The sequence below is a fragment of the Anopheles aquasalis genome, chromosome 2, assembly GCF_943734665.1.
Source record: "Anopheles aquasalis chromosome 2, idAnoAquaMG_Q_19, whole genome shotgun sequence".
Classification (NCBI taxonomy): Eukaryota; Metazoa; Arthropoda; class Insecta; order Diptera; family Culicidae; genus Anopheles; species Anopheles aquasalis.
The window spans coordinates 43870145-43898052 of NC_064877.1; the positions used below are offsets into that span (position 1 = coordinate 43870145).

Consider the following 27908-nt stretch of genomic DNA (forward strand, 5'->3'; position numbering starts at 1 on the left):
CGGCACCGAATCCGTGTTCCAAGCGCCACGCCGCACATCGATGCGTGACACACGGTTCCGAACGGTTCACATCATCAGATAAAAAAAAAATCACGGCCGCCAGTGTTCGATCAGCCAGCAATGGACGCGCGAAAGATGGAAGCGACCCATAAACTGGAAACAGGCAGCATCTTTATCAGCGTGTGGGACGCCGCCGCGCGCTTCACTACCGTGGGTATAACATTTTATGCAACTTTATTATACTCGCGGTGTGGCGGTCCTCCACCCCATTGGATCCGGGATTTCGATGGAGCAATTATACATTGGAGGAGAACCCCTTAAATGAGTTTCTTATCGCGCAGCGCATCAAACTTCGCATTCACATCGGATAATGGGTCTCAGTAGTAGCGGAACGGAACGGAAAATGAGCATCCAATCTCAAATTGGAACGTTCTGTGGCGAACTGATGGCGGATTGCAATTTAATCAGCGATGAGGATGCGAATACGAAGCCCCACAGTGGCGGCAGTGGCTCCTGATCCATTAAGTTAAGCCACCAAAAAGGGGCTAAGACCACTAAGAGCACCTACGGCGATGAGGAGCAAACCACCGGAGAAGCTGTTCGCACGGACCAGTGCTCCAACCGTTACTCTACTTCTCGACGCGCGACGGCCAGAGCTTTACTTGCGTGCGCACTGGCGTGTTCTCAGCGACCGCACACATACACAGACCTGCACACAAAGTTCTCCCCCCCCCCCCCCCCCGTTAATCATTATCATAAAGGAGCATCATAAACATTAAACCCCCGCCGAAGCCACGGTGTTATCTATGATGGGGCCCGACACTGGGCCATGTTGGTGGCCTACACACCAGAGTCAAGCCACCTGCACCATCAACATGCAAGTGTTCAACCTCCACAACGGGTGATGTCCGGGAAAGTTGTAGGAAGCCAGCAGCGCACACATCGGACGATGCTAGGACTTCTCCTAACCGGGGTCTTTGGTGGTGAAGAGATTCTTCCTCGCCGATAATGACCACGAGTAATGCGGAAAGTTTAGCATGGCTTCTCACACACTCCCGGAAAGGGCGCACTCATCGGAAACTCAAGAAAGGCAGGGCCTCGCGGCTGTGCTAGGCCAGGGACATATCTCATACCGAGCATCAGCGGCTGGTCCGCCGCCAGTTGACAGGTGATAAAGCATCACACCTTTGCTCAACGATGCGGTCAATCGAGAGCATGACCACGGTGGCGGCAGCGGCGTCAGCGGCGTAGGCGCGACACCCGACGAAGGAACCACAGCTTCACGGGTGTTCTTCGGGACTAAAACTGAATTCGCCCGAACGGTGCCACGTGTGCGGCTTCCACATCCAGCGCACTGGCGTCACTTCGCTCTGCACGCTCGATGAAGCTCATCAATAAACATAGGCCCAGGAGCAGGATAAGGTCCAGGAACCAGCGCCAGACAGTGAAGAGCGCTCGAGCGACCGACTCGAGAGCACCGAATGCGAACGGTTCCGTGCTGGCAAGATGGTGGTGGTTTTGATGGCGAGGAAGGAGTGGAATAATTATAATTCATTGATTTAGAGCGCACCCCGCGCGCGCGGCCCGGTCCTTCGATCGACCATCGAGAGGAGGCATGCAGAGAGGCAAAGAGGCAAAGTCGGAGCGCTGGCGTGACCCTTATCTTTCCGGATCCGGTCGAACGAATCTGGATTCGTCCGCTTCCCTTAAGATGCCCCCCATTTTTGACCCCTGTTTTGACGGAAGACGGTTATGATTTTGATTTCAGTTATGAAATCAATAACCCTTTCTGGGGCTGCTTGTCGAAATGAGAGCGTTCTTTGGTAGAGAGTCAAGAAGTTTGACCGATCAAAAGCAGCATAATCATGCTCATTAGAAAAGTGCTTCTCAACTAGTCACACTCACAACTGCAATATGACTTGAGTTTCAAGAAGTGCAGCGTAATTAAAACCAATGATAATCCTTAATCGGTGGGATCTTGTCTTGTCGGATCATAGACATTCAGATATTTAAGCAAAGCCAACCGTTAAACCAACATGCCGATTGCATTTTCGTGTGCATGCAGTCGCAATTCGTTTACCGATCAATATCCTTTCCGCTTGTAGTGGGAATCAAATGAACACCACGACACCGAATATTCAATCAGACAGCCTATCTCCCCCGTACGGTGCTAAATGTTATAATGAGATGGCGCTTGGGAAGGAGCGCACTGTCGCAACGCGTATGCACCGTGCTCGTCGGTAATCGATTTGGTGCGATAATCACCACTCCCAAAAACCCTAAAAGACGACGTCGAGTGTCGGAGCAAACTTGCGGCTAATGGATAAACTTTGCCAGTAACCGACATCCGCGCTACGAGCGGACATAGCGGGCTGTGCTAGTTTCTCCTCTCTGTGCTAGAACGAGGTTTCTCGTCGGATGGAGATATTAGATATTAGACTAACTGTTTTCATTTTTCTTTTACTTTTTATCATCATGGCCGTGGCATAACACGGCAATGGAATAGGGCGACTCTCGTTTCATTTCTAATCTCGTTTCTTGTCCGGTGTCTTTCATTGTTATTACATTCTCAACGAAAGTTTCTGAACGATTGAGGTACTAATTTATTTTTCATTTATTCAAGCTACGTTACGCGTTTTTTGAATATTTTTATTTCTACATTTTGACTGGCAAACTTATAAAGACTGTGTCCATTCGTCTTTGCTTAACAGAACTACCCATTTTATGTTTAGTACACTTATGCAGTACATTATTTGTCGGTCTTGTGGGGCGGTTATGAAACTTTACATGAAATAATTGTGAATAAATATTTTTCTAGCCAAATCTTCGAAATCCCCCCCCCCCCCTCCCCGTGATTGTCTCTTCAAGATGCTTCCATAAAATTGGAAAATTTGAATTTTTCATATTTTCCTAATGAATACAACATGAGGGTTTCCAGCCTCATGGTTCATCATTGGTGCGAATACACAATAGAAGGAGAAAAGACGACTGCATAGGTGAGTCAACGGCGAAGAAAACAGCCAATGAACTACATTTCCACCCGCACATCAACCAATCAACGTACTCAAACGATGCCAAACCGCTAACAATGCCAACGGCGACGGTGTTGTCAGCGATGCATGGAGATACATAAAAAATGCATCCAACGTACATACGTCGAGAGACTCCCGTCCTGGCACTCAAGCAGCCATTAATATGCACTGCAAGCCCCTTTTGCTTTGCTTCTCACCAAGGTAAGGTTTAAGAAGTGAAGATCGAAAGAAGCAACCGGGATGAGGCACCACTAACTCTCCACTAACTTTCCACCGAAGCATCGAGATGCAAATAATGAATGGATGTTAGTTCGCGCGGGACACATCGACGGTCTAAGGGAGGACAAAAGAAGTCGGGAATCGAAACAGGATATAGATGCCGACCACCGTGTTCTTACCCCACGTCCGTTGCCGTCTCGATGCAAACGATTGTCTCGAACTTGAAAGCATTGCACCACCCTTCTCTGACGACGTGGTGACTGAATGGAAAAGGCGCTGACAGATGATAACAGAAGAGAAACATTAAGTGTATCGAAAGAGAGGGAGAGAGTGAATGCTAGACGCATTCCGATACAATGCAGTATCGCAACCATAACACTTCTTTAGCTACATTCTAGAACGAACATTCTTAGGGCATGTCGGCGGCTGCGGGGCTCTTCTTTTGATTTTGCATAACTAAAACCGAAAGAAAACACTTTCGCGCGAGCACAAGCATAGAACAAACTCACCAACCCCCGGCCATCCCGGGGCGCGACCGATCGGTTGGTGAAACAACCTGAAAGCAGGGAGAACAACGAGTGTTTTGACAGCGGAAAACGACCCAAAGGTTAACCGCACGGAGTATGCGGAAGTTGTACATCGTGCGCACATACACCCATACACAGACACGTGCACAGTCATAAACTCCATCCAAAAGCATCCACCCCGAAGACCCCGAAACAATAGCATCTCCGTCAACAATGGCGGCTCTTCTCCATATTCTACCACCGAGTAGACTTCCCTAGTCCGGAAGCTGGCGGTCATGACGATGGCCGTCAACACGTGGCCGGTTGCTCGCACTGCAGTGGAGTGCAGTGGGCTGCCGTTTGCGCTCTCACATTGACACACACCACGAAAGCGAAATGTCATTTGCTGCTCGGAAGTGCGAAACATTCTTTGTATGATTTTGTTGTATTTCATCGCTCGCAAACAATTTCCAAAATGCAGCATCGTCTGTCACGATGGTCGTGAGGCAACACTGCGGTATGTGGCCAACCAAAAAAGAAAGAATAGTAGAGCCGGCAAAACAAAATGTGCTCTACAGCTCGGTCGCGGCAGCTATCGTCATGTGGCAACGCTACGGAGGGAAGACGAGATAAGCCGGAACGGATGAGTTGGAACATCTTTCAAACAAACAAACAATTGCATAAACAACAAGACCAAGATGCTGTCAACATCGTCATCGTCCGCTGATCTTTTGTTTCGCATTTGCTAGGGTAACGGCGATGCTTGTTCTGTTTTTTTGGGGGGTAGTTTGGAGGAAACCTACGTCGTCGAGGTGAGTCTTATGAGCATCTGATAAATGAAAACACCGCACGGACACACCTTCTGAATTCATGGGCTGAGGGAAGTGAAATTTGCACTTTCTGGAGGAAACTGTGAAGTGGAACTATCGACGAGGTTTAGAAGATGGTAATTTGGTAGCCGGCTTGGATGTTGCGCTTGAACAGCGGCCTACAAGTGGATTTGGATGAGTTTGGAAAATTTGAAAAAGACAATAGCGGCCACAATATGTGCTGAATGATGACAGCTAATGGGAAGCCCTTGTTCCAACGATTCTTCCTTTTTCCACCTAGCAATTAATCCGTTGATGGATATTATTTCGACAATCCACAGTCTGACCTAACGAGCGTTTAATTCTATTTCAATATGCGAGCCCGCCAGCAATCGATTCGAGCCAATAAGAATCCCAAACCTCCAATTGAATAGCCAATCATGGATCCCAGCTTAACAGCAGCAGCAGCAGCAGCAGCAGCAGCAACAAATCCCAAAAACAACCATAGATCGTGGATAATAATCGAATATGGCCGCCGTGTTGAGGGACGGTGAGGGATCTGTTTCACCGGGAAACCGGTCACACCCTCGAGCTATCGAAAACCAATTTGGATCACACCGATAGGGCTGATTTACAGCTTCAAAGGAATAATCCGTGAATCAATTCCACCACCATTTGCACTAATGCTCGGGAGGATTAGAGGGCGAACGGAATGGGACGTGGACATGGATCTCGCAAATCATACCGATTATCACTGGATGTTGATTCCAAACATCACGTGGACCCCGGGAGCACTCCAACACTCCCTTCTTGATGAGAGTGCTTACTCGAGCCAATTCCACGGAATAGGAATAATCACATTCACAACGCCGGGCCTAGCCATTTAACGTGTATATTGCAATCCATACACAAAAGCTTGCGAATACGGGGTCCGATTACAATCCACTTTCTTCTGACCTTCAGCCTGACTGGGCTTTGCCCTCAGTCCTCGCGTCTCTCCCTAGAGGATCCCTAGAATGATCCATCTTACGCAACATTATCCATATAATGATCCTGGCAATTCTGGAAACTTTCTAGACCAGCTTGGTACTTTCGTATCGTTTGTTAGCCTTGAACGAGAACGAGATATACGCCGTGTCCAAGGCCGCCGCAGAGTCCCCCGCATCGTCTCCCACGTACCGTAAGTAGCAAATGTACGCTCCAAGAGGATTACACAAGTAAGGGAAAGAAAAATATTTGTATATTTTGCCTAACTTCTGGACAAAGTTCTTCTTGTTGCTCAGATTAACTTCCACTCCAGCCCCGAAGAGTGGGGGAGGGGGGAAAGAGGTTACAAACACGACGGTAAGACGGTGGACGGGCATCAGGGCGGGCTTAGAACAGATAGGGATAGGTGGCTGCCCCGTAGGCCGTGTAGGCCGCAGCAGCTGGCAACACTGCCGCACCACCGTAGGCAGCCGTGTAGGCAGCAGCGGCCGCTGGCAGAACCGGAGCGGCACTGTAGGCCGTGTATGCGGCGGCTGCCACCGGCGCGGCAACGTACTTAGCAACCGGAGCAGCAGCAGCAACTGGAGCAGCAACGTACTTGGCGACGGCAGCAACGGGGGCAGCGACCGGGGTGGCGGCAACGTACGGTGCCGCAATGTTGTGGTTCACGGTGTGGGCATTGTAGGAGGTGGCGTACGGTGCTACGACTCCGGCGGCCGCCAATGGCGCTGCTACCGGCACCACACCAGCCGAAACGGTGCTCAGGACGGTGCACAGGGCAAGGGCAATCTATCAGGGAGGATGATATCGGAAAGCCCCGTAAGCGAATCCGTCGTCGATCCGGTTGTCGATTCGAGGCTTCTCAAAACTTACCACAACTTTGGAGTACATGTTGGCGAAGGTTTGAGGGAAGTTCCGGAAGTTCCGAAGAAGTGACGATGTAGCTCAAATGAAGATGCACAGCTAACTGATACCTTCTGCTGGCTGGACCAATGGCTTTTATAATACCGTCAGTTCTGTAGCCGGACTTTCATTCCCACCCATTTGAATCCAACAGCCCCCCGCCAGTAACGGCGTCGGTAAATTCGGTTGCATCAACTACACAAAAACCGACCACCGAGACACCAAAAAAAAAAAAAAAAACGGCCAAGGAGTTCAGTAAATCTATCAAGGGTTTTACGTGAAGTCGATTAAACTTCAACCAGCGCCAGGACGTATTGGCCCCTGGCACGACGAAGGAATTTTAAACTGCCTGACAGTAGCAGCAACTGTGTGCCTGAAGTGAGTACGCGAACGCAGAAGGTCGATCGGTATCGGTCGGCAATTGGCCACACACACAGGTGTGTGGGTATGCAAATTTCGATCCAATTCGTTCACATTCGGACACATGGAGAACGATGCGTTCGCCAAATTATTCCCCGTTCCATCAAACGATCAAACTGTTGGTCCCTGTTGTGACACGCTCCACGAGCGTCTCCGAGCGACTGTGGTAGACGCTCGCCGCATGCTATCGTAGACTGGCCGGATTGTGCAATCGAAGGGTGAGTCAACCGGCAACTGAGCAGCTGTAAAAATGCCACCGTCGTTAGTTGCCGTCAATGCGCGGTGGCACATATCAATTAGCCAAGGTCAAAGCGGAGACCTTGCCACCACCTTCGACTGTAGGACGACTGGGCGACTCAGTGAAGGAGAGTAGATGGGATAGACTATAAAATCGTCCATCGTCGGCTGAGGTACAGTACAGTCGTTGTCTGCAACATCAACCAACAAGTCCCATCTCTTTAGTCGCTGAACTAAACCGCCCCGCCCCCCCAAAAACCCTAGCAAAATGTTCTCCAAAGTGGTAAGAACAAATTGTGCAACAAACAAGCCCAAGAGTTGCAGAAGAAGCATGGGTTTCCAACAAAACACTGACCTCTTTTATGCCTCTGTCTGCGTTCTAGATCTTTGTTGCTCTGCTGGCCGTGGTTGCCGTGTCCGCGAAGCCGCTGGTGCCACTGGCATACACCACAGCTGCTGCTGCTGCTGCTGCCCCGTACGTAGCTGCTGCTCCCTACTTTGCTGCTTCGCCCTACGCGGCGCCCTATACCGCTCTGCCAGCTGCTGCTGCTGCTGCTTATGCGGCTCCATTGACCGCTGCCTACACTTCGGCCCTTCCGTACGCAGCAGGATACCCCTATGCTGCCCCTTATACCTCTTTCGTCCTGTAAACGGACGGGATCCCATGTGCCGACCAGAGCTTCCCACCTCACCATACAATCTTCTTCCCGCCCCCATCTTCAGTGATCCACGACGGCCCGGCTAGGGCGGTCTAATAAAACGATCTATAAAACCGAAAATACTTTGACTACCGGACTTACAAGGATCGATGGTAAGAGTCTAGAGTGGGTGCCACTGGTCCGTTGCTGCTGCTCCCGACTGGTACCACATGGGGAGGGCGCTTACCTGGAACGGAGATAAATAGGTCAAGATTTGGTTACACATCTTACGCAAGAAGCTCGCTCACTCGGGGACTCCTCCTGGCAAAACTTCCAACTCTAGGGCTCTAGTGTACCCTCTTCCTAGCAAACCCGCCGGACCGTTACCGTCTCTCGTCGTCGAGGACCCTTGAGTTCCGGCAAATAAAAACGTTATTACCTTGCACAAGGCGGCGCGTGCTGGCTCCGTGGGGAAATAGGAATTAATTTTATCTCTTTCCTTCCCCCCCCTCCCCCCCCCCCCCCCATCCCCCGGGGGCACAATGGGTGAACGAGGGACTAGATGTGCCTTTTAGGTGGTTCTCACTGCCATCGGTTGCTACATCAGTGACAACAGGAAGGTATTAGGAGAGCCCCAGTAACAGAAGGCCAGGAACCCTAATGCCCAACGATTGACTTCCGTTCGAGTAAGGGGGGGATTGCGCAATTTATGGTAATTCTTCTTCGACAACAAGCACTTCCTGATGGCGTGATGATAAGGAGAAGTCACCCTAAACATGCGTAACGCGCCACCGGTCGCCGGTTATCGATCCAGTTGGCTACCTTTTGCCAGTTCTCGACACAACACTCACATGAATGGAGATACATTTGCAAAAAGAAGAAGAAAGAGAAGCCTTACTCAACTTCATTTAAGGTGTTCGTTGTTAAAAACAATTTCCCAACGACCGAGTCACCACACTACTTGGTTATCATTTGCAAGCCGTTTGACAAAAGAAAAATCGTTTGAACGACGACGCTGCAAACCGAATAGCCGGCCGCACATAAATTCCTTACTCGAATCCTCCGCCCTCGTAACTGAATGTTCATCTCGAAATAATGTCATTCCCACGACTTCTCACGATTCCTCACGCGGTGGCAAGGAGAAGGCACGTGCTCAAAATGCGCCAAGAGCGTACTCCGGCACTAGATTTGCAAGTCTAACGGAAAATTAATGCAATGACCACGGGGGAGCAGGCAGCACGCGGGGCCAGGAGCGCCACAGAGAGCACAGCATCTCTTCTGGTTCGCGAGTAGCATTATGCACTTCTTGCATCCACCCACCCACCCAACGACGAGGTGAGGCGGCAAAAAAAGTATGTCACTTGTGCCACGGAACCCTCCTCTCGCTCTTCCCAGTATTGGGGGGGTCGCTTCAATTTGCATTTGCAGCACCAGCGGGATCCACACTAGCGGAGGGCCACCACCACCGGTCGTCTGTGCAGACCGCGAACAGTAGTGGATTCCTGGTGCGCCAAGCGGACGACAGTCGTCCGGACGGAACGTGCGTCCGAGAGAAAGAGAAAAAGCCTTAACTTCTAAACGAGCGGTCTTAGGGTAGAAGCACAAACAAAAACATGGCCAACGCACACTCCTGACCCGTGGTGCCACGCGGCTGTAACGAGTGCTCCACTTACCATGGACCCCCCCCCCCCCACCCCCCCTTCGCTCTCCTCGACAGGGGTCCGCACCGACGTCGGTGCAGGGGTGGAAGCACGTGGCTTAAGACGTGATTCAGATATAATTTGAAGCAATAAAACAACCGGCATCATCAGCACCGTGCACGGTGGAGGAGAGAGGAACCTTTTTCTTTTTCATTTTTCGTTAAAACTTCCTTCGCTCTTAGGGCTGGGAATCGGGCGCGCCAGGTAGTTAAAACATTTCCTTCAGTTCTGCCGAGGTTCTTTCCCTTTGAAATCGATCCTTCGAATTGCCTTAGCAAATCGGTGCATTCCAGACGGCTGGCCTGATGGCCTGGCAAAAGTTTCGTCTTATCAAATATCTTTCCAACAATTTACACCGAAATGATTGGAAAGTTCATCGGTGGCAATCGGAGACCGAAAAAAAACCCCCCAGAACCGGAGAACTTCACACGAAGGTTGAAGTTGAGGAAAGTGAAGAACTTTAGCTATCACTCCCGGAAGCGACGTAGCGAAAGGTGTCAGCTTCTCGGTTCTTCTCGGCTCTTCTCTCTCTCTCTCTCTCTCTCTCTCTCTCTTTCTCTCTCTCTCTCTCTCTTTCTCTCTCTCTCTCTCTCTCTCTTTCTCTCTCTCTCTCTCTCTCTCTCTTTCTCTCTCCACATATACTAACTCGATTGCGCACGAACCTCTACCGGACAACGGCCAAAAATTTTCCGAGACATTTTGAAGAAATTCCCTTTCCTACATCCATCCAGCACGAAACTTCACACGCCAGCAATCAAATGAACGAAACCGAACGAAAGAAAGGCGAACACACAGAGTAATCAGAGAGGGATAGTAAATTGTGACAATGGGGAAAGTGCTGGCATTTTTTGGGGATTCTCGCATTCCGTCCTTTGCAGCAAGGCGAACACAGAAAAAGCCTCATCGTACCACGTTTGGCCAATGAAATTACGCCCGCTGGTGTTCGCGATTGTCATCACCGGCCCAAGAAGTGGTTCTCGTCACGTTCGCTCTCATCCAAAACCCAAACGACAAGCGCACCAGCGCACACGTCAGCAAGTCAGGGGCGAAAATTCAATCAGTGACGGACAGATTAAAAAAAAAAAAAAAGCTCCTCCCTCACAAGCGCACCGTCACCATCTCTCGGCCTTGAACCTTCGGTGGGCTGATGGGTGGACTTAACGGAGAAAAAAAAATTATGTTCTTTTATTCTCGTGTCATACGGTGCGGTACGCAGCGCGGTGGGCGTTCGCAGTTATTGATTATTGCCGTGCCCTTACTTTTGGTGACAGGTTGTCTGCTGTTGCTGCTGCTGCTGCTGCTGCTGCTGCTGTCACGGTGCGGTCTATTAGCAGGAAAAGGTGCCCGAGAAAATCAAATAAAATCCACACCAGGATTGCAAAGAATCAACAGAAAAGTTTGCGGCACGCAGTGTGGATTGCAGTGGCTGGTCGCTGGCTGGCGGTAACACTTCTAGGCAACCAGGCAACCGACACCACCCGAAAGGCAGGCCGGCCTTGCAAGGAATGTTCCATCTCCGGCCATCAGTCGGCCACAATCTGCTGCACCGAGCGTTATCACACACATACGCGGGCCGGCGTGCACGCCAGGAATGAAAACAATTTGCTTCTCCTGCTACATTCCGACAGCGGGGATTACAAAGTGCAGTACCTTTCCCTCTTGGAATGGAATGTGTGGCAGCGGGAGCAAACGAACGATGGACGCTTGAAGGTGCGCAAACTTTGGTGTGCTGGCAATGAAAGTTTTGGAAATACCAAAGGGTTTGAAACACTGCTTCGCTACACAGCGTGACAATTGGCTGCAAGGTGCTGTGTTGCTGTTTGACGTGCATTACGAAGACTTTAGAGCTAAGCACGAACACACACTGTGCATCACTGAAGGTAGGAAGGAGGAAGATTAAAAACAATTGATCGACATATGATCATGCTTTCCGGACCATTAGTTTATTGGAGAAGTTCTTGTCTTGTCTGCTACGTACAGGGAGTATCTTATCAATAGAACTGCGCGTTCAATAATGTATTCACTACTATTCGATGAAGATGCCACAACATCTCAACATCATCGCTGCTCAACATCATCGTCCTATTGTCCGAACGATTGATATTGTCTCTTCCTAATCTGTCTTGGCAAAACTAATTGCTTTTGCAATCACGCCTACCTACAAATGGCCAATTGGGATCGTTTCCTAGCATTGTGCGGCCACCGCAACCAGTGTCACCGCATCGATCGCATCGATAATCAATTTAATGTTAACCTGTCATGACCATCAACCGCGTACAAAGCACTACCGTGGTGTACATCATAAATGTAACTAAACTATAACCGAACCGAACAATGCCAACCAATGGATATCTATTTTCGTTCGGGGTATCGCGCGAACATCGTTACCGCGCCGAGAGCGCCATCAAACGAAAATGGAAATACACCGCCAGCGGCCCACCAAAGCTGGTACGCTGGTTAGCGTACCACAAACCAACAAATCAACGGTGACATACAAAGCTGTAGACAATACAATCGAACGGATGTGGTGGGTGTATGCGGAAGTACCGGAAGTACACACTAAACACTCGAAGCCGCGGGTCAGTTCAGGTGATTCTCTTTCTTCTCGCCCAGTTGACGCTCTAGTTTATTAACATTTCATTAAACCGGAACCGGTTGCCAAAACGTGTCGGAATTAGGCACCGTGCGCACCCCACCCATGACCAACGATCGCACGCATTGCCCAAGCACACCCCGTGGGGACAAATCTAGCGCATTAAAGTTAGACAACGTTGGTTTAACTGATAGCAGCAGCAACTACTAGTAGATAAATGGTACACCGTTAACCGGTGGAGCGTTATGATTGAGCGCGAGTTCCATTTATCATGTTTGTTGCCTCCAGCCAGATGCCACAATGCGTGAACGCCATGGAACAATCCGAGATGGACCCAAGGAAATGCCCACCCATGATCGACCGCCATCACATACCCGGGCGCCCGGTTTTGCCCAATTAATAGCCAGAAACAACACACTTGGAGTTCCATTTTTAGAAAGAAAAAAAAGAAGACGAAGAAGGAAAAATATCATAGACATTCCAAGGGTCGGCAGTGAATGTTGAAACAGAACATAAGCGTGAGTGCAGGCACAGAGACACACAAAAAACACAGACATTCGAGAAGGCAGCCGGTTAGAAGCTGGCCAGGCGATTGGGTCTGAAGCTAGAGAGTAAATTATACATCAGACAACAAATGGCAGGAAATATGTCTTGCGATGCGCCCCCATAATTATGGAACCGTGAGCCAGCCAGCCTCCTGCCTTCTCTATCTCTCTCGCGCTCCGCTCTACCACGCCAGCTAGCATGACGACGGCGGATTGGACTCACCCTGCTCTCTCTCTCTCTCTCTCTCTCTCTCTCTCTCTCTCTCTCTCTCTCTCTCTTCACTCCATATTTCGGGGGATGAGCGTCACGATTTCTTAATCATGCTGCTGCTGCTGCTGCGGCGTCTGGAACGGGACCTAGCTCCACCGGGTGCCCGCACCACGGATGATACTCATCAGCATCATCGGACGTCATCAGTGGGTAATGATGGTGATGAAATCGACAGTCGTGTCTGGGCGTTTTCCAAGTGGTTCTCTCTCCCGTTCTGTGCCCTTTTCTTTCTCCAGCGATTAGCGGCACAGCAGAACGGACACTGAAGTGAACCCATTATCTCGACGCCGCCGCCACCGTTCTCGGGCAAAGGGATCTTCTCGTATTCTCGTCCCGCGCCCCGAGCAGAGATAGATAGAGAAGGTGCCTAGAGGTGCCCCGTGTGCCGAGATTCTTATTTTCGCATAAATACATTCATGAGGCTCGTGTGGAGAGTCTGCCGGGTTCGTTTGGAGGATAATGTAGTGCGGTAGTTCATCTGCCACCAAACAAAACGCACGCTATGAAGTCAATTCTTTCGCATGTTTTAAGCGGATTGAGGATACTTTTACGAATGTCAAATAGAGAAAAAGGGCAGCCCATGATGTGTGTCTTGTGGAGCTGAAGATTTCACAAGAGTGGCTAACAATCAGCTGCCATTATTTAACTCCGGACTTGTCGTGATCGGGAAAATATATCATACATAGTGATTGTAGAAGGTTGAGTCATTCATCAAGGAACACTAATAGTAAGAAGACAGGGGCATCTGACCAGAAACGATACTCGAAGCGATCGTTAGACGAAATCCTGAGTGTGATACCAAAGATTGCGAACCCGCACAACGTCCCCCAGCTGCTGCCCATCAAAAATTGTAGCAATTTTAATGCAAAAACGTAGAAAGAATTGATTGAAAAGACACAGAAATAGTTGAAAAACATGTGCACAAACATGTGTTTAACTGCCATCTCGAAATTACCGTCTAACTTCCAGAATGCGACTCGGAATGGCTTAGAATTTTATCAACTGATGAAAATCTGATCAACTGATGAACTTCCTTTCCACATGTAATTCATAGAACTCAATTATCGGTCATAGTTTATTTTTAATCACCATTTAAATTTTGTATTTAATGCATACGTTTTGTTTGTGCGATTGATCTAACACGAGCATCCCACCGACGCTCGGTCGCTGTCAGTGGGCCAAAAAATCTTCTGCCGATAGCAAAAATATCACCAGCCCTGTGGGAGACCCAAGAAAGCCTGGAGTACACCCAGGGACATTCTGTAGGCTTCGCGACTAAAAGCCCCTCACGTCCATTAGGGACAAGAGCCACCCGGAACGGGGTGGTCGTTAATGTGCCGTCGTCCTCCGTTGTTGGTCGACCAAAGCCCAAGAAAACCCCGAAACCCGGTCCGTGGTGTGTGCGCGCGCGCGCGCTCACCGTGTGTGTCTGTCCCGCAAACCCGACTGTCTGGTCACAATCATATAATCCTGATTTCAATCAATAAATAATAATCCTATTTTCATAAACATTCACATTTTACGACCATCCACCATACCGTCAGCCGCCGGCCACCGTCGAGCCGATGCGCAGCTTCTGCCTTTATTGTTTCATATATTATGAGGAGGCTCGCCACGGCTGCTTCCTCGTCTCTTTCAGGCTTCCGCTCTGTTCCTTTCCTTTTTTTTCCCCCTCTTCTTTTTATCGCGGGCTATTATTTTCGGTTTTATTATTTGTTTATGAGCGCGTTTTGTCTTTTCCTTCTTATTGCGTTTCCGCTCTCCCTCGGCGACTGGTGGACGCGGCTTTAAGTGGAGTTTCTGTCAGTGTCAGGAGCGGGTACTCCGCTCCTGCTGTCGAGCTGCTGTCCTGCTCCACAGGAAGCCGATGGTGACGTTAGTTGTTTGTTTTCTTTATGTTTTTTTTTGTTTTGCTGCTCCAGATCTCCGTTTTCCTCCCGGATTCGGGTTCGAGAATGTTTGTTTGACGCAAAATTGGCAGAAAAACAATTGAAACACGAAGTTTCCGAGCGCATATCTCGGTCACGCGGTGATATGGCTTTCGCTTATGACACATAACTACCTCACCACCACCTTCTACTTCCACAGCCTTTAGCCGTGGCACCGCAAAAAGAATCATTGGACCATCATCGGTCCGATGGCAGCGTTATCCGGATCCATGGCCAAGCTCTGCCAAAGTGATACGCATCCAAAAGGGATTCAATTTAATAAAGCATCATGACTTATAATGTTGTTTTCGCGGCGGATTTACGCAGAGCCGCGATGTGTATAATAAAATTCGGCGGTTGCCGTTTGCCAATCCGTCGCCATTCGTTCTCCCTTTATTTCATTCGGCTTATGTTATATTGATCCCACGTACGTGGGATACGTTATACTTTAGGCTGCGATACGGTCTGTCAGCTCCCGGAGAGCACACATACGATTGGGTCAGCCAATGTGCGTGAGTAAGTGTGATGTTGATGTTCCCTCGTGTTCTCCCTTCTTCTTCGGAAGTACGATCGAATCAGCAAGGATAAACATCAATAATGATTCCCAAAGCTTCGGCCAATCACCGGGGAAGAATTATCAGATTTAATTCGGGTGATCAGGATCAATGTTTATTGCACGGTGGCAATGATGACGGTACGCCGTATGCTTTTATCATCGAGGCATTCATTAAGGTATGTTCTCAATCGTAAACACATGCAACGCACATAATCTTCAACAAACACACAGCGTTTAATATCTTCTTTTTTAAATGCATTGTTTTCGATTTTAAAGATTACTAAAGACAGATGCGAGGACAGACAGTCTACGGTCCACAGAGGCATATCTCAATCTGTAAACCACCAAGCGGGGAAAACTATACACAACAAAAACCCTTGTTTCCACAAACAAAATCCGGCTCGTCCTTCCCGTTATCAGTTTCACAAATTAACAGTCATCTACAGGCAAGTCGACGACAACACAATCATCTCGCACACAGCGAGCTGATCGTTCGGAGCAGCATTGCACCGGTAGTCAAGGCACTAAACGAAACTCCGGTCACATCCGAGAGAGATAACAGGCGGATAACAATCCCGCTAACCAAGTAAAAACTTAAATTGTCCACCACACAGTTGCTGCCGAGCGATTCCCGGGGGTACGATAAAGTGAAATTATTTTCCCAGCATCTTAAGCACTACCCGGCACACAGCCAGTTGTTGTAAGCCCGTAAAACTCGTACAATACTCGATGCTACGATAAGCCGCGTACGTTAAGCGGATGCAAACGACTAGTCTCTGCTGGTACCGCTGCTGCTACTACACTCACCATCCAGTGCAGTGCACAGTAAAAGAAAATGAATGCAGCAAGAGCACAGCACAGCGAACAAGGAGTGCAGGAGCTGGTTCCGCGCCCAGCAACGGCTTTGGTGCAAGTTTTTCCTTTTGCTTACCGAGAGGAGCATGAGTAATGCCTTCGCTACGTAAGAAACCACCGCCGGTTTTTTCGGTCTTTGGAACCGGGACCGGGAGTAAGTGGCGCTGCACGATAGAGGGTGGGCTGGTGCGCATATCCCCCATTACATCGCTCACAGTTGAACCAGTCGGAGCTGAAAGAAACTCCCCGTGTGCATTGGCAGCAAACTCGAGCTCATTAGAAAGACTTTTCGTCAAGATGAGCGAACAGTGCTACCATTTCATCATCATCGTCATCATCGCTATCATGATCATTATCACAATCAACATGGTTATGATCATGATCACTGTGCCGTGCGTCGTGCCATGAACGAGTGCTCGGTGAGGATTGGTTCGTACACCTGGGGAGGCTACTGCACGTTAGCGACACAAACGACGGCGTGATGACGGTACACTTCGCCGTGTTATCGTTTACAAGATTGTACAGCTCTCGCTGCTCCAGCAAGTGGATGCACACACTCATTACAGCGTGGAAAGAAATGGAGGACAATGGAGACGCAACTGTAGTTAGGCGAACGAAACTTGCTCAACAGGTTTTCTGACTGACGGATTTGCTGGCGACAATTTGACATAGTTTTAATTATGTAAATAGGACTTGCTGGCGCATCCGTGCCACGAGGGAGAATGCTGGTAATTGTACATTTATGCAAAAGACATCAGACCCAAAGTGATGCTGCAACAAGCATTTTTTGGCAGAACAAAAAAGCTGTGCTGGGACACAGTAAATTGAATGATTCAGTTACACAAACAAGCCGCCAAAATTGTAGCGTTCTAAAACGGATGAATAAATTGCAAAAGAAATTGTAATTTATAAACACCACCGGATCGCTTATCCGCAACAGGAGTAAGCCAAATAAGATTACTCCAAAACTGCCCAAAGTTTCAAAACGGTGCACAATCTTTAAGGGCATTTTACTACATTACCAAGCGTACAAACAGAAGGCCAGAGAGATAATCCCAGCGAGCTAAATGGTACCTTTTAATTAGATCACATCACAACCGTTGGCCACAATGTTTCTGCGTCACCGTTAGGGGCGCACCCATACCCCCAGTTACCGACCCAAATCACGCTGGCACACAAAACACAAGCGCCACCGCTGGCTCGCTGGCTGGCTGGCTTTCGTGGCCACTGTGGGCCTATCATACAGTCTCGTACTTCCGTGCCAACCAAAAAAGAGTGACTGGCATCCACAACCGTAATGGCTGCTCTGTGCGAGATGATTTACTGGCGAACCGTGCGCTCCGTAAGGCTACACAACAGTGGCAGCGGTAGCGAGCGTAGCGGGGCAGCCGTCTCGTCTAGTACGCTCAGCGACCCGGCAAGCGAATCGTGCCCGGATGAGGGGATTACTTTTATGGTTTATGAAAAGTACGCTCCATCCGGACGGAGCTGGCCGGGCGAGAATGTTTGCACTCACTTACTGTGTGACCTCTCGCGTGGCTAAAACCATTGCTGCAGGTTGGCCCGGACCGGCCCGGCCCGGCTCGGCCTCACTCGGTGTGACAAGCGACTTTGCAAACCGGGCTGCCTTTAAGACAAGCGGAACCAAAAATACGGTCGCCAACTAGGCCGCACGCTGAACGCGGTTCTATTCTGTTCGTCTCCAAAGAAAGCTAAGCCGGTAGAGTCGGAAAAGCGAGTGAATGCCGATGAGCAACCAGAGAAACACAGATTTAGTCGAAATGTAAATCTCGCCAACACTCAAATCAAACACCGGCACCATCACTGCCGCCGACTCTGGTATGGTGTGAGCGAACTGCTGCAAGCAACGGCCTGACAAGAACATGCAGCGTCTCTACACACCACCATCGTACCCTTGTCGCTCTCGGTAGCATAATGCTCACGATGTTGAAGATAATAAACCACACAATAGCCGCACAGTCACATCATCATCAACAGCATACAGCTTAAGATTTAGATTTTTTTAATCGTTCTCCCTATCCCCCCCCCCCCCCCCCCGTACTACGACAAATGTGCTGAACATCAGAGCATAGATTACACGGGATGCAGGCTGTGTTGTCACTAGACAGCGATGTCAGTCGAGTGATTTGTGATGGAGCATCGGTTAGAAATTATGTGGCTGCGTCGTACACACATTTCGGGTAGTTTTGGTTGTGCATTTGGGGTGGCATCGGGAGGGTAACGACCAATTCCGACACCCATCCCTAACATGCACTCCATGTGCAGCAGAGCGTTCCATGTCACCTCGCACCAACGATGGGCTCTCCCGCCGGTAAATAACGATCTTGAGCGGTGATGGGAAGCGGCGGTCGATCGAGCACTAGAAAACCAGAGAATGCTACCACGTTCATGGCCACTTCCGTCATTTCGACACAGCCACAACAACACAGGAGTGTGTCACATTATTACCGAACAGCGTTGTTGCTGTTGTTGAAGCGAATGCGTGTTCTACCGATACGAATGTCCCTCTGTCCGTTTGGGGCGATGATGTCGCCGATGATGTTACGTCGATACTAACCTGTGAAGAGATGGGGAGAGCAAGCAAAGGTAAACAAATCAGTTCTACAGTAGTGACACTAGCTGCGAGAAACATGTTCTCTTTGAGAGTCAAAGGGAGAAGCTTATTTAATTTGTGAAACGTGATAGTTAACTTAAAATGCTAATTTAGTTTATACAAATAGCGCTGCTTCACCAAAATAATTATACTTATCATTTTAATATTAATATATTTCAATTTATACAAATCAAGAAATAGACTAAGCACATTGCAATTCTCTACCGATCAATCGATAGCCCCCCCCCCCCCCCCCCCTGCAGATCCATTCCACCATGTGATTCCAATACTCACTCGGTACACACGTGTCGGTAATTCACAAAGACAATATTATGTTGGCCCAAGATTGCCATTCCGCAAGCATAACAAATCATTACACAAGATTACGCCCGTTTCCAGATGAGAAAACCCGGGAACTCACTCGTGCATTGCGATTACTCGGTAACAAAACCGGTGAAACGCAAGTGCAACAACTATTTGCCTTTTCCTTCCGCTTCGGGACTGCAAGTAGCACAAGAAAACAAGTTGCTCAAACCACATTGCCTCGGAACTGCACTCCGACTGGTGGAACGTTTAGGATGGAGAGTGCGTGAACGCTCACTCCAGAGCCTTTGCTCTGGCCAAGGACGTGAAATGGGAAAACTAAACAATATCCATGGTAGCACGAGTGTATCGTGCATCGTTGGTATCGGTGGTAGTGGAGGGATTGTCGCCCTTCCTGGGATCTTTTGGGGGTGCTGCATTTGCCTATACAACGGGAAAACAGCAAGTATCGATTTCGTCGAACAAAGGGGCCGGGAATCGATTTGTATCGACCGGAATAAGGGGTAAGTCAACCTTGCTATTATGGTGCTGTGCTTCAAGGTGATACCATTACCCCTCTTTCCTTCCTAGTTGAGTAACGTACTTTGTTGTGGTTTCGGGAAGGTTGTGGTTATCAACAAACAGCGAGCTGTATCAACTCTCATTTGCAGATAAGCAGAAGAACACTAATCAGCAACATATCATTAAAGCAGTTACATTTTCACGTTTGACATTTTCGAATTAAGCTGAGGATATCTTTGAAAAAAATCACTTCACAGCTTTACTAGCCAGCATATAACTAAAATCGAAACATGACACCGAAAATCGTTACCAAATTTTAATAAACGACCTCAGTCGACGAAAATTCACAGCAAAAAAAATCATAAAACACCAGGCGTCTCCTTCTATGTTACGAAAAACGAAACGTAAGTCAAAACGATTAGCATTTTCCCATGGTAAATAAGAAGTCAAGAATAATCGCTTTTAGATGTCCAAAGCAAATGTCAGCACTTGATTAAAATCGATAACAAACAAGCAACTGAAAGTGAAAAATATTTAAAAATTGGATTTTAATAATAATCCCACGAATAACTCGTGACTTGCATTAAAGAAAGCATAAATGAAAACCCGAATTTCACTCTCTGCCCGGATATTCCGTTTACCTCTCGTGAGAAATCTCCACCAATCCACCAAAGCACCAGACGGATGTGGATCGTGAAGCAGCATGTCAATCAAGGTTGATAGGATTATCCCAAATAACCTTTCACACTGACCTCGAGACGGTGGTGCAGAACCCGCTCAACGGGAAAACCAACGCCAAAGCACCATATCTTGGCCCATCGGCATGGCGTCTGCTATCGCACAAGATTAGGTTTTGGCTACCTTTATCAACGCTGTTCGTAGCCATTCAATCATTCCACGTCTTCAGCAGAACCACCGAATTAGGACCACGGTTGGGATCCGGATACCGATCCTCGGCATCCGCTACCGTAGTAGTAGTTTGATAGCATTTAATCCGGCCCAGATTGATCCCGGCCGGTGTCGTGGTGAAGGGCTGCTATCGCTCACGCACGCCCAGATAACTTATAATCAAATGCGCGTTCTATTCGACGTGCGATAAAGACACCACACTAGATTTAGGCACAGACCCAAAAACAAATCGATTGATTAGCCCCCTCCTGGAAAGAACGAACGTTTGCGGCAATAGCTGTTCGGAGCAATCGCCCGCATCGGAACAAGATAATAAGCTTCCTCAACCGTGAGTGATCCAAGAACTTGTTTTTTTCTTGCGTTTGTTTTTTTTTTGCTACCAAGTAACAGAATTCACGGAAAGCGAAGCTTTCCACGGCAGCACAAATTCTGAGGAAATGGAAATGAGCAATCTATCAGTCCTTCCGGCAACGCGGCGCAAAGCATCAATCTATGGCGTCCCTTACCTCGGGCGAGGGTGGCAATTAGCATGGTTTTGATCGAGCTAACAAAGCGTATTCCTGGGGAAATGATAATAAGAGTTCCATTTCGCTTCACCGTAGCACACCGCCACGTGTAGCAAACAATGAGACCACGAACCAACCAAGAAGAAGAACCCAGCCACCAGCACACGCCCAACGGTGGATTACCAAGCCCCAGCCCTAATTTGCTACTGATTTACTGTGAATTCCGAACAATACGATTGCCGATCCCGATTACCGATAAGATTAATGCTGCACTGGTGAATGGAGCAAAACACATAAATTCAAACACATACACCTTCGCCGTTTGCAAGGATCCGGTGATTTACGACGACGTTCTTATTGAGTTCCAGCAGCTCGCACCAGATTCAATGAGAAAGCTCACATCATGATCAAGTCGACAGGTAGAATGACATTGCTTGCCGTCCTGTGTTGAGTGGCAGGATGAAAAACGGACTATTGAGATATTTATTTTAAAAAGTACACAAGAAACGAGCAACAAACACTAACAATAAAGTGAAATTGCTTATGAGGAAAGTATGAAATTGGGATTCTTTTTTTTTTGTTTTTGCTTGGATCGCAAATTCGTCGATTCACTTTTCCCTGTCAACTACAATATCAACACTGCAGCAGCAGGATAATGCAAAGAAAAGAAGAAGAAAAAACTAACTTGTAAGTAATGCTTCGTCGAACTTGCGTGAACTTTCGAGCTCAATATTGTAAATCAACTGGAAGGAGAATTTTCCAAACTCTTGGCCCACCCAACGACCGGTGGTGGTCCTTCGCGAACCTTCGCGGTAATATTTAAACAGGGAATCGTGATACCCACCCTGTTCCTAGCGATAGTTTCTCAGTAAGTTCGACTACTTCACGTTGCATATTTCATAATGCTGCCCCTTCTTTCATGTTTCCAACAGGCAGAAAACTTTTTGTTCACAAAAACATTTCAAAAAGAAAAATCGTTGTCCGTAATTTTAAATTGACGGTATAACGGATATAAATGAAATTGTGCATCTTGAATCTCGTAAAAGAAAAATACAAGCATTATGAAGCGATTTGTACCGCAAGAAAATGTAATAAAAATAGAAATACCCGCTACCGATCGGATGACAGTTTGGTACACAGCGGGGCATTTACGTAACATCGCGTTACCCGATTACACCGGAACCATCTTGCGTATCCAGATATCGATCCCGTAACGGCGAAGAAACTAGCCTACCGGGACACGTGTCCTCACTCAATCCGAGGGTACCGGTTCGGACGTTGAATCATTTATCGAAATCCGCACTAAAGAGTGTCTTGTGGATAAGAGCCCGGGTGTCAAGTGAACGAAAACAAACGCAAACCTCGCGACCCAACGAGGCCCACGAGAAACATTGACGCAAAAAGTTTAGCCCAAGCAGATGCCAGCCGTGGTGACGAGCAGCGACGAGCCACACCGGTAGCAACTCTATCCGCCAGCCTGTGTCGCCGCGTGGCAAAACCAAGTCCAAGGCCAAGTGGCTGGCAGCCAGTGGACAGCAAGGAGAAAGGTCAAACTTGCTCTGTCAGTTCCGGTTCGATGGATGATAATAATCGGAAAGGACGCACGCGGCTGTCGCTCCTTCAAGGCGGTTTAATCGATCCGTTGCGAGCGAGCGGGCGTTAAACGAACGACCGACCAAGAGGATAGAGAAACAACGGGTGCATAACTAATAACTAACTATCTTGGAGAAAACAAATGGGAATGGTAACAATTCTGATAACACGATTTCGTACGAAATGGCTGCTTTTATGCTTTATGCGCGTTAGTTCCATATTTGATATTTTGTGTTATAATAATAATAACTTAAGACATTTCATGGTTAAGGTTGAAAAGATTGGACTCCCATCACATGTTTAGGAGCACAAAACCTATGCTTGAAAAAGCATAAACACCAATACAGTTATTGCATAATGCATCTTGCTGCAGCAAACAGAAATTGCATATCTCTTGACCCGGAAGAGGGGGTAAGGCAAAAAAAAATACACATCCGGTACGCCAACGAAAATCTCGCTTTGTCCCAAACAACAACGCACCTCCAGAGACCTGCCCAGGGAGAGGCAATTGAAAAAGGAAATCCCAATCGAAAGGGGCACCTCTCTCTAGCGCGCTCGCGCGCTCGCATCGGAATATTGGCAAAATATTGAATTTTATTCAATCAAATTATTCAATGTCTCATAATTCTCGGAATGCCGACCGACTACTCTCAAACCAATCTCACTCGATCATCGTGATCCTTCAGCTACTGCTGCTCCGTTCCGTTTCTGGTCTAACGGCACGGCATCCGTTCGGCTAGTTTGGAGGTTGAATAGTCGATGGAAAAAAGTGGTCCCGTGCCGTGCTTCCTCCCGGTGGCTTCGTGAGTATTTCAAGAGGTTGCACGGCTCTAGTGTGCTGCTGCTGTTCTGTGATGCACTTGAGCAGCGTTCGTCTCGGTGCTCGGTGCCGTCTCCGATGTAGAGCGAGCGCGCGCGCTGTCGTTGCGTATGTGCTTTGGCTCAAAATTCAATACATACTTTATCGCGATGCGCGATGCCCCCACCACCTCGCGAGGGAATTTGCTTCGTGCCCTGCATCGTTCCTGCATCTCGAACGGCTCTCTTGTGTTCCATTCTCTCAGGTGCTGCTGCTGCTGCTGCTGCGCTGTGCACAGCCTAGCACCGCTCGCGTTTTGGTGAATTATTCCGTGCAAGCAAATTAAATCACCTTCACTGCCAACGGAGAATCCATACAGTGCTGTGCCTGTGTGCTGTGGAAGATGCTTCAGCATCACCGAGCGTACCGAGCCCGGGTCCGGAAGACCCAGTTGTGTGGTGGTGTTATTGTATATTGGCACCTTCTCGCACCGACGTGCACGTGACGCGCCCTGCCATACGAACGGGGAAAGGGGAAAAATAAAGATCCCACCACCAGTAAAACACAGCGGCGACGTCGTCTCGGTGGAGTGCGCCAAGGTAGAAACGAATCGATCGCATATAATGCAATTTGTAGAAAATACCGGGGCACGGTGCGAAGCACTTGAAGCTGGCGATGGTTGCTCCAATCGAATCGAATCGAACCGCTGAAGCAGCGGGAAAATCGTTCCGCTCTAGGAACCCCGTTATGAAGATGGAAAAAAGGGCCCGGGCCCGCTGCCTGTCATAGATTGTGCTCCGCTGTCAAGTTGATACGGCACCCAAGGTACCACACATCTTTTAAACCAACGATGAAATGACGCGCATTGCGCAGAGTAGGTTCATAATTGATTTGAATCTTTAAACGACTCATATTTAATTAAACCATATTCTACCACGCTATCAGCAGTAGCAGCCTGTCAAAACGACTGACGACTGGCGTGGTCGGGGAGCTGAAATCGCAGCGCGCATGTTTTAATGCGAATTGTGCTTGCGCGTTATCAGAATCGTACCCGTTGATGTTTCGTCGCGGTGCAAAACCGTTTTGCAACGCGTTATCATGCTTCCTAACAACAATGCTTATTAAATATTCAATCCAATCGGCGCAAAGATCATCGGCCATCGGGCCGCGGCGAATCGGGGGCACAACCTTGCGGTGATGCCGGCTTGCCATGGTTCTCTGAATAAAGTCCCGAATCGAAAATGGTACAAATCGTGAAGCACCACAAAGGCCTTGGATTTGATTCAAAAGCACCCCATTCCCGTGCCCTGAATTTGAGGCCTCGCTCCGCTCCTTTTTTCCGATTCCTCTAATGCAGCACACGATTTCTCGATTAGCTACCATACTCTCTCCCCCCCCCCTCCTTTTCCCCTCTTCATGAGCGCATGAGCTCGTCCGGAGAATGCTGGGCCATCCAAAATAAGAACATCTAGTGCAACCACCAACCAATCGGTGTTTGTGACGGTGCCTCTCATGTCATGCCATGCTATATGCCATTCCCCGGCAGCACTTTGTCAGTGGTTTTGGCCACGCACATACACATGCACACACATACTCCGGTCCTCCTCCCTCCTCCTCACCAGGGGTTTTGGTGCGATTTGAAAAATGAGAATCTCGTATAATGCGATTTTTATAACGTCCTTCCGGCAGATGCTGTGGGACGGCAGGGAGCAAAACGGGAGGCGGCGCCGAGGGGCAGAATAGATGAAGACATTTTGGGGATCAATTCAAGCCAAATCCACCCTCTCTCGCCCCTCGGGGCAACTTCTCGGACAAGAAGGGGTTGCGCACGCGTGTCTGTGTCAGCATTCTATTCAAAAATTTCTCTACCCTGGCCACCGCCGTCGCCCCCCCCCCCCCCCCCCCCCCCCCCCGGGAGCCATCCACATCCACGACGGATAAAATGAAACTCGAACCGCCCGCCATTTTGGGGCCAGGCTACCAGGCCAGACCATGGAGTGGAGCAGTGTGCCAAAGTAGTGTGACATTTTCCAAGTAGAGCGTACGCACTCCCAAACGGCACGGCACGGGAATGCATGATGTTCCTCGGTCTTGGTCTTGGTGCATCAGCAGCAGCAGCAGCAGCAGCAACGCACCATATGCCGTCGTGTCGCCCATCATTTGGGTCAATAAAAAAAAAAAAAAAAAGTAGACCAACATTTCGATCGAAACTAATAAGAATGCCAACGGCTGGCTGGCTGATGAAAATGCTCCCCCAAAAAAAAAAAAAAAGAGCCCGAATGCTATCGAACTTGAAAACTTCCAGAATTCCAGAGTGGCGCACAGGAGGAGTTCGCGAGGAGGAAAAAGGGTGAACACGAAAAACTCCACAAAACGGATCTGCAGTTGGCACCGGCGGATGCTAGACACTAGAAACGCATAGATCATCGCGTACGGTCCCTTCGCTGCCACTGATTTTGTGTGTGTTAGCGGCCAGGGAGGGACAACCGCTGGAGCTGGCCAAACCAAAAATGAAGCCCAGCTAACGAATAAATTTCTATCGATATTTATGTTATGCTATAAATTTTATTTGATTTTCGATTGAGTCCGTGCCACCGCGCTCCTCTCGCCGGTGCCAGGAGACGCGCCAAAAGCGTTTTCACCGGATGTTTGCCCTATTGGAAGGGCCGAGGCGGACGGAATGTGAAGTGGAGAGCACCACACGGGAGCCTAGATGGAGGCGAGAAGTAGTTTTATCTGCTGCTGGAAAGGGCGCTGCAGCAGCCAGAAAGCTACGCTCGAAATCGAAGCACCGCTGGTCAGACCTAATAAATCCGACCGAAGCACCGGATCGAACGCTCCACCACTACCACCACCTCCCGGGGCCAGTAGTAATGCCCGCAGGGGGGGAAGGTGTGTGCTGGAGCAGGAGAGCGCAACCGCTCGAACGCAGATGGTGCTCGAATCCGTTCTCTGCTTCTCTTCGCGATGGATATCCATTTCTCTTCCCTCATCTTTTGCTAACCAGCAGATCAAATGGGTGGGGGGAGGGGGGGGTGCGTTGGACACATGATAGTCAGGCAGACCAGACAGATAGTCAGCAGCAGCCGAAGCAGTAAGGTTCTAGAGCATCATCGAGTTCACGACCGACGAATTGCAGCAACACGAAGGGGCGCGGGGCGGGAGAATCCTGCCATGCCACGATAGCCACACACTTTCACGCTGCGGACGTCGATGTTAATCAACGTTTTTCACAAAATCACAATCCACCCTTTCGCCTTCGCTCGATGCTAAAAGTTTTGCGAATTTCAAATTTACCCACTGCAGCACGGGGAATGTGTTTTGCGATGTGGCGCGCCGCGGGGGAAATATAAAAATATTACCAAATCTCCACACGCGAAAGCAATCAATCAGCAATTGAAACCGATGCAGCCCGCGCACACAAGGATTATCCCTTCGTTTTATACCAGTATCCAGGTTTTTTTTTTTAATGGATGGACCTATGGCCACAAAATGGACTCTCCACACGGTGCACGGGATGCAGAAGCAAAATTGCCACTAAAACCCAATCCAATCCAATTGCGTTGTTCAGCAGCAGCAGCAATGGACAGCAGAATGCAGAACGAACACCGGAACACATGGATAGCATGGATTTAACGCGCGGGCCTATACTGTGGTGAGCCTTTAATGGGCTTCTGTTCTACCCTCCGGAAGAGAATGAGTTTCACCGGAAAAAAGCAAAAAAAAACGGAACGGAATAAATTGGTATTTCAATGCAACTAATGTAGGGGACTGTTGTTTTGCGTAAAAAGTGCTCTCCCCAAAAGCGGGTGTGTAATTTACAACCCACTGGATATGGTACGCGTCAAACACAAGCTCTGTCCCCACTGTCCCCAGGAACAAGCAGATCCTACCGATGGAACATGCTGTAAAATTAATTATGCTCTTTCCGGAGACAAAAACCCCAACCATCGGTTGTTGGAGTGGAGACTCGGACTCGGATGATGTTAACCCGCAGTGGAGCGCAACTCCCCTCTTCGTGTTCCCCCGGGATTCGCGTGGCCTCGCGTAAGTGTTTAATAAATTTATGTATATACCTAACTAACGCACCGCATCCGTTCCCGTTCCCGGGCTCAACAACGCGCTGCGACACAATGGAATGTCCTCCACGGGACCAACGCAAAGTTACACGAGAGTTACAGCGCAGGAGCCTGAGGCTTCCGACCGACTGACCGCAGAAAGTGAGTTATGTCAATGGTGATGACGACGCGCAATGACAATGGCGGCCAACCACCACCAGCTGTCGATAAAAATTATCATTGCGCAATACAGCATCAGCAGCATTGGCAAGCGGCCTCCCACAGTCCACAACATCCGCAAAGCCCTTTCCCGTGGTTGAATAAACATCATGCTCGAAGGAAGAAGTTTTTTTCCCCAATTAACTCCGACATGACACGACGACACGGGTCCCAAATCACGGTTCT

At 48.8% G+C, this 27908-nt stretch overlaps 2 protein-coding genes across 2 annotated transcripts; one reads left to right on the forward strand and one right to left on the reverse strand.

Moving 5' to 3' along the window:
• Positions 1-5940: 5940 nt before the first annotated feature.
• On the reverse strand, positions 5941-6484 carry LOC126581065 (cuticle protein 19.8-like). The gene is made up of 2 exons (XM_050244497.1): positions 6427-6484; positions 5941-6342 (listed from the first exon to the last, which is right to left on the reverse strand). Exons 1-2 carry the CDS (start codon positions 6442-6444, stop codon positions 5941-5943), a joined length of 420 nt encoding a protein of 139 aa, XP_050100454.1. The 5' UTR covers positions 6445-6484.
• An 897-nt stretch (positions 6485-7381) lies between these two features.
• Positions 7382-7763, forward strand: LOC126581069 (cuticle protein 38-like). The gene is made up of 2 exons (XM_050244500.1): positions 7382-7396; positions 7497-7763. The coding sequence occupies exons 1-2, from the start codon at positions 7382-7384 to the stop codon at positions 7761-7763; spliced, it is 282 nt and encodes a 93-aa protein (XP_050100457.1).
• The last annotated feature ends 20145 nt before the right edge of the window (positions 7764-27908 follow it).